Source organism: Arachis duranensis, chromosome 1 (genome assembly GCF_000817695.3).
Source record: "Arachis duranensis cultivar V14167 chromosome 1, aradu.V14167.gnm2.J7QH, whole genome shotgun sequence".
NCBI lineage: Eukaryota > Viridiplantae > Streptophyta > Magnoliopsida > Fabales > Fabaceae > Arachis > Arachis duranensis.
The window spans coordinates 36,425,406-36,432,591 of NC_029772.3; the positions used below are offsets into that span (position 1 = coordinate 36,425,406).

Below are 7,186 nucleotides of genomic sequence, written 5' to 3' on the forward strand. Positions count from 1 at the left end.
TATTATATATTATATATTACCAACTAATTTAATAACCAAAATGTGTCACATGACACTCTTTTATTAAAATTGAGAGAAAATATTTTCTTTCAAAATTAATAAATTTCATTTCTACATTCTCTTATCTACCTCTCTCCCTTTTCTATTTCTCTCTATCCTTGTCACTCTATATATAATTTATAATTTATATTAGTAATTTGACAAATCAAAATATGTCACTCGATATTTTTTCATTACAATTAAAATAAAAAATTTTTCTTCCAAAATTAACAAACTCTCTCTTTTATTCTTCTTTTTTATCTTTCTCTCTCTTTTATCTCATTCTCTATTTTTTCTACCTTTCTATTTTACAAAAAATAAAATTAATAACATAATATAATTCAAATAGGATATATTATTATTAGATGCATATTTTTTTAGTTTTAAAATTTTATTACTTATCTTTCTAATCTATATTTTTATTTATTTTCCTTTTTTAAATATTTATTACATATAATTTAAAAAAAATAAGACTAATATTGTAATTAAAAGTTATAATCAAGATTCAATTGTTTTAAAAAAAAATTAAGTTAATTTTATACCTATCAATATAATTTTTTTATGCTAATATCTAATTATATTTTTATATATATAGAAAAAATATTATTTTTAAATAACCAGCATAAAAAAATTAATTATTTCTATTTATTCAACAAATTTAACACCTAATCGAATATAAAAGTATATACATTAAATTTTTTTAGATTTTAGATAATGATTGTTGAAATTAATTATTAAAAAAAAAGTTAAACTCTTTCGTATGAAAATAATAACTAAAAAATTTATTATTTAATTTTATTTTTATTTACAAAGGCCCTGATCTTTTTAGCCATGGAGACTTTTGTCCCTTACGATTATTTTGTAAAAATATTTTAATACTATAAATTTTTTGTGTCATAATCTATAATATCAGAATCGACGTAATTTTAAAAAATTTATATTCCCGTAACAGTATTATGGGTAAAAGTACTAGTAAACAACTAAATGAAAATGCATCATTAAAATAAAATAAGAAAGAACAACAATTACATTTAATATATGCTAATTGCGCTTCAACCTGAATACATTTACATATAATCAAGCAACATGAAGCTTGTTAATGTCATCAACTGGGAATTCTCATTGATTCTTGCGGTTCAAGAAACCTCTCCTGCCTAACCCCTTGTGGCCAAATGTCGTGCTTTTGTTGATTTTTCATTTTTTCTAAATGATTGCCTTAGATATTTTTCGTTGATGTTTTTTCCTATGCCAATAGCTTTTTAAGGTAATTTACTACATTGTCTCTAAAATAACATAAACATAATTCAAAACATTCAATTTTTATCTTCACATTCTTGTAAGTTAGGTTCGGGAAAGTTAGGTTTTGGCAAAAAAATTGCAAAAATACCCTTTCACTAATAAAAACCTTAGCCCCGCGGAGAAGCCCGCTCCGCCCCGCCAAAGCCCGCCAAAATCCGCGATTTAAGCGGTGCGGATTAGGCGGACTTTTGCTATTTGGCGGTCCCAATTTTTCAGCCCAGCCCGCTTTTTTTGGCGGGTTATGCGGGCCGGCCCGACGGATTTAGGCCCGTTTGTCATTCCTAACTGCTAGTGATGGGATGAAAGAATAATATCACCATGACTGATGAGAGGTTTGACAGCGTAGAATTTGTAAACTCTCTTTTAGAAGAATGGCATAGGATATGTAATTATCAACCTAAATAAAATAAGGCTTTGTTCATGAGCAGTCTAGTTTGTAATGAATTGTCACAAAATGCATGAAATGCAAATTATAGGGCTTATCATCACATGGAGCCAAGAAAAAGAGTAAAACCGCCCCCACCGCCGTCTAGTCCAAGGTCTATGCATGCGAATTACAATGGCTTTGGTCCTACAATATTCCATTTCGCAACCACCATGCGTGGTATCCTATCCATTTTATAATGCGAATCACGCATATAAATACAGAAATTATATTCTTCTTCTATTATATCCTATGATCTATAATCTATGATGGCCACAATTTTAAAAATGATAATATTAAAGAGATCATATCTAAATTATTTTATATAATATTTGTAATTATATATTTATTGTATTTAAAATTAGATAAAAATAATGACGAGGAGTTTTAAGAAAATTTGAGTTCTTTTCACTATTAATGTAATGATCATTTTGATAAGTAGTTTAAAAGTAATTTTATAAATGTAAAATAAAATTTATAATATATCTTAACTCTAAATAGATGTTTACATACTTAGTAAAAAAAGCATTCGAAATTTATAAAAAGAGAACATTTTAGTGAGGAATATGTAATTATCTTTATAAAAACTGAAACAATTGAATTATGTATATACAAATACTTAACTATTAAATTAACTACTAAATTTATTATTTAGATAAAATATATATTAAAATATAAAATATACATAAAAAATAAATTAAATAATTTATATATTTATATATAAATAGATAAGAATTAATTTAGTGACTAATTTTTTATTTTTTATATACAAATAATTTTGAAAAGATCTTAAAGCATGAACTGATTCTAATAAAAATAAATAAAATAAAAAGAGAACTAGATAACAGATATGTTCAAAATGTTCCAGTCATCGACAACAGCGCTATGAATCTATATCTGCATGAGTCCTAGGAACCAATACCCAGTAACACAGGATTATGTTCCCTTAAACTTTACTTTTAGTGATTAATATATAGTTGCTTAGTTTTTGGGCTTCGTGAATACCGGGTTGTCTCTGATTTTTTTAATTAAACATCAACCTGAATTCATGGTGGTTCAAAGCACAAGATTTAGGTAACTGTTCCTTGAAATCTATTCTGCTTCCTAAGCTCTCTCTTACATATATGTGTGCGAGAGACTGAAACTGATCATAAAGCAGGTCTAAGCTTAAGCTTCGGTCAAAAGCTTTCTACTGAGGCTGCAATCTCTGTAAAGCAGGTCTTGTTCTTTGTCTTCGATTAATATTATGAGTAATGATAGAGGCAGTAACATTTGTGATTGATAGTTATTAACTAGTCATTAATGATGATTTGATAATGTGAGATTGGTGTGAAATTTTATCTAATAGTTTATATTTTTTTGTTGATTAAAATATAATAAAATTGCTGGCCCCTAAACTTTTTTTAATATTATTATTAAATATTTTCTAAATCTTGTACATTATTAAATATAGATGATCAATTACATGGATTTTTGTTTTGTTCTTTGAAAATGATTTCTAAGAATTTTGTTTGATTTTTTTCCCATTGTTTCATAATTTAGATGATCAATTTAATGAAATTTTTTTTGAAAACATTTTTTTTAATTCGAAAGTGCTTATTTGACGTTACCCTCTGCAAAATGTAAAGAGTAATATTTCGCGAAGGAAAAATTTAAGACCAGTAATTTTTGTGTTTTGTAGTCAGTAATTAACTATCAAAAGAAAAATGAGTGATCTCCTATTATTAGATGTAATTTTATATCATTAAAAATACTATTGCTGACTAATTGATGATTATAAAATACAAAAGTTGCTGGCCTCCTAACATTTCTCGTTAGCTAATGTTTCGCTGCAGAAGAATATACAAATAAATGTTAAAGAATGATCAAAATTTATTATTTTTTACTATTATTTAATTATCAATTTAATTCTTTTAGTATAATTTTTTTGTCTAGTTATACATTAATAACTAACTGATGACCAGAAATATTAAATTATAATGATATTCTAATATCTTTTTATAAAAATATCAAAAGACAAATATTTTTTTAAACAAACATTAAAATAGCCGAAAAAAATTTTATTTTGGAATAAAATCTGATTAATTTTATGTTTTCTCAAAAATTAAAGATTATAAAATCAAAATTATAACACAATCTGTTCGCTTCTCACCAAACTGTTTCCTTTCACTTTTTTTGTTTGTTTGAGTGGAACCAAAGTAGTCTTTCTATCAATCATAAGTCCCTGAACTAACCTACCCCTTTTTTCTGCTTCTTGTGTCCTGTGTTGTGTGTGCAAAACAGCTATTACTACTTGAAGTGCTTTCAGGTTTCAGCATATTCAGAATATTTGTCCTTGATAGTGGAACTTTTGAAAAGAAAAATGGATGGTGGTAACTTACCACCTTGGAAAACAACTGGTTCATGGTGGCATCATGGGCTAGAATTAGAGGATGTAAATGAAAATGAAGAGTTCAACAAAGTGGTTCTCCTATCAACGTTACCTGCTATACCTCAGCCACCAACACCACTTGAACCCATGGAGTTCTTGTCAAGGTCATGGAGCCTCTCTGCTTCTGAGATTTCAAAGGCTCTTTTAGATAAACACAAGCGAAGTTTCTATGACAAGAATCAACACGTGTTTCTTGATTCTGCTGCTAATTTCGCACCTCAACTTGTAGTAGTAAGCCATGCTCCTCTCTCACCATTTAATTTGCAATTATTGATTTTGTGAAAACAATATATTAATGTATTATGTTATGTATATATAAAAAATAAGTCATTAAATCAGTTATTAGTATAAAAACATATTAAAATATAAAATATATATTAAAAATAATAAATTAACAAAATATATAGTTATATACAAATACTTATAAGAAGTTGATTTTTTTTTTGAAAATAATATTTTTGGAACAAAAATCCAATATAATTCTTGTCTATTTATGAAGGACAAAACGCTCCTTGTAAACAAAAGAGATATTTTTGGCCATTAACTTTATTATTTTAAGATAATAGGACTCATGTGTCAATAAATTTATTAAATAGTAAAAAAATTAATTGTATGAGAATTTTATTTGTAATTTGTGAGGATTATAATCTCCATAAATTATTAATAAATTTATTTTTTAAAATTTTTTTATTGGTACTAATTAAGTGGAGAGAAACCATTATTAAAAATGATGTAAAATAAAGTAATTGCAGTAGAGAATATTTGTACTAGTGATGATGACATTAGTAGGAAATATTTTTCTTTAATTTGCAGGCAGGAAAGTTGACAACCCCTTCATCAAATAGCAGAAAAATGGGAAGCATTGGAAAATGGTTTCATCAGAAGCAGAAGGGTGGAAGTGGTAACAACATGAATGTAAGGAAGAAAGACAAGGCGCGGCTGGAATCGTGTCGAGTCCATTCTGCTGTGTCTATTGCAGGGCTGGCTTCAGCCTTGGCTGCTGTGGCTGCAGCGCAACAGAACTCTAACAATGGCTCGTCTAATTCGAAGCTGAGCCTAGCCCTGGCTTCAGCCATGGAGCTGGTTGCGTCGCATTGCGTTGAAATGGCTGAAGCGGCTGGAGCTGATCATGGCCGTCTGGCTTCTGCTGTGAAGTCTGCTGTTGATATTCAAACCCATGGAGATCTCATCACACTAACCGCCGCTGCTGCAACAGGTCATTTCTCACCTTCTGCATTAATTAGACAAAACGACACAATCAACTATTTATTTTGACTAGTTTTGTCCAACTAATTCAATTTTAGTAAATATTAAATTAGTTTCTCTATTTCATAATTAGAGAAAGGTAATTATATTCTTAGATACTTCTAGAGTTTTTTTTTTCTCAGTTAAATAATTTTCAACTTTTTTGGATGAATTATGAACAATATCAGTGATTATTATCAGTTAATAAATTTATTTTTTCCCTTGGAAATCAGCTTTGAGAGGAGAAGCAGCACTAAGGGCAAGATTACCAAAAGAAACAACGAGGAATGCATCAATAAGTCCCTATGATAAGGGAGTGCCACAATCTCATTCTCATTGGTTTGCACCTTTTGACGACCAAATGTTGGAACATCATCCACCGTGTGTGGGAGAATTGTTGCAACTCACACGAAAAGGTAAAATTGGAAACCCATTTTCCATCATTATATTCCATTTTTCCAATTATTATTTATTACTTTTTTAAATGTGAGGCACACATGCATGTATGATAAATATAATAGGATTTTTGGTGCATTGGGTTTGCTTTATATCATTATTTCTAAGTTTTCTTTTTGACCTTTTTTCAGGCGCACTAAGATGGAAGCATGTCACTGTTTACATTAACAAGAAATCTCAGGTATATATTAACTATTAACAATTATTCATGTATGTGATGGATGGAGGTATCAATTGCACAGACGAGGAACAATATTTTATCTGAATTTTCATGATTCTGTTTTGGTATAGGTCAAAATTAAGATCAAAAGCAAGCACGTGGGAGGAGCCTTCTCCAAAAAGAATAAATGTAAGTGTTTTTAATTATATAGATCCCTTAATGTTTACCTTCATCCAACCTAACCGTAGGTATTAAAATAACATGTAATTTGTATGAATTATTATTATTATGTGACAAAAGTTTGATTTAGTTGTTCACTTAACTTGAAATTTTAGAAACTTAAATATTTTTTTATATAATTATTTCTAAGTATATTTAAAAAAATTATACTGTCATATATCATTTTGATAGTAGTTATAAAATTTTTAAAGTTAAATAGAGGATGCATGATTAAATTAAAAATCATCCTAATATAACAATAAGTCTAACAGATTGTATTTGTGACAAAAATTGTATACTTAGGTGTGGTATATGGAGTGTGTGACAAACAGGGTGCATGGCCGTATAGAAAAGAAAGGGAAGCATTGGAAGAGTGTTATATTGGCCTCAAAACAGCACAAGGCCTTTTAGAGTTCAAGTGCAAGAGTAAATTCCACAAGATGAAATGGGTTGATGGGATTGAGGCTCTACTTCGTAGATCCAACTCTATTGAAGCAATCGATACTTCTCTGGAAATTTTATGTATCAATGACAGCATATGAATCAATGAATTTGAATATATTTATATAATTATATATATTATGTATTATATTATTATGCATGTGTCTAAGTAGAAGAGTAGGACAGATAAAAATTATGCCAAAATGCATGTACTCTTTTATGGCACAGTTCACCATTCAAAAGAGAATTCCGCTAGTACCCAATAGGAGTATAGTCAATAACAAGTCAACAAATATTTTTAAACTGTATTTTATACTCATTAATTGTTATTAATTAATAATTATTTAAATTTTAATTTTTAAAAGATATAAAATTAATTATTATTAATTACTTCTTCTTATTCTAATTTTTTTTTACTATTTATCACGCAAATCCTAATTTTTCTTTCTAAAAAAACGTTCAAACTCAAAAA

The 7,186-nt window shown here is 28.0% G+C and overlaps 1 protein-coding gene across 2 annotated transcripts; it reads left to right on the forward strand.

Annotated features, from left to right (window-relative positions):
• Nucleotides 1-2,923: 2,923 nt before the first annotated feature.
• LOC107486687 (VAN3-binding protein-like) lies at nt 2,924-6,847 on the forward strand. 2 transcript variants are annotated; one of them, XM_021140188.2, is made up of 7 exons: nt 2,924-2,980; nt 4,046-4,424; nt 5,007-5,409; nt 5,672-5,854; nt 6,026-6,075; nt 6,186-6,243; nt 6,577-6,847. In XM_021140188.2, exons 2-7 carry the CDS (start codon nt 4,125-4,127, stop codon nt 6,813-6,815), a joined length of 1,233 nt encoding a protein of 410 aa, XP_020995847.1. In that variant the 5' UTR covers nt 2,924-2,980; nt 4,046-4,124; the 3' UTR covers nt 6,816-6,847. The 2 variants fall into 2 exon arrangements, with proteins under 2 accessions (XP_020995847.1, XP_015962733.1); XM_016107247.3 differs by lacking the exon at nt 2,924-2,980 and having other exon boundaries at nt 3,883-4,424.
• Nucleotides 6,848-7,186: the final 339 nt, after the last annotated feature.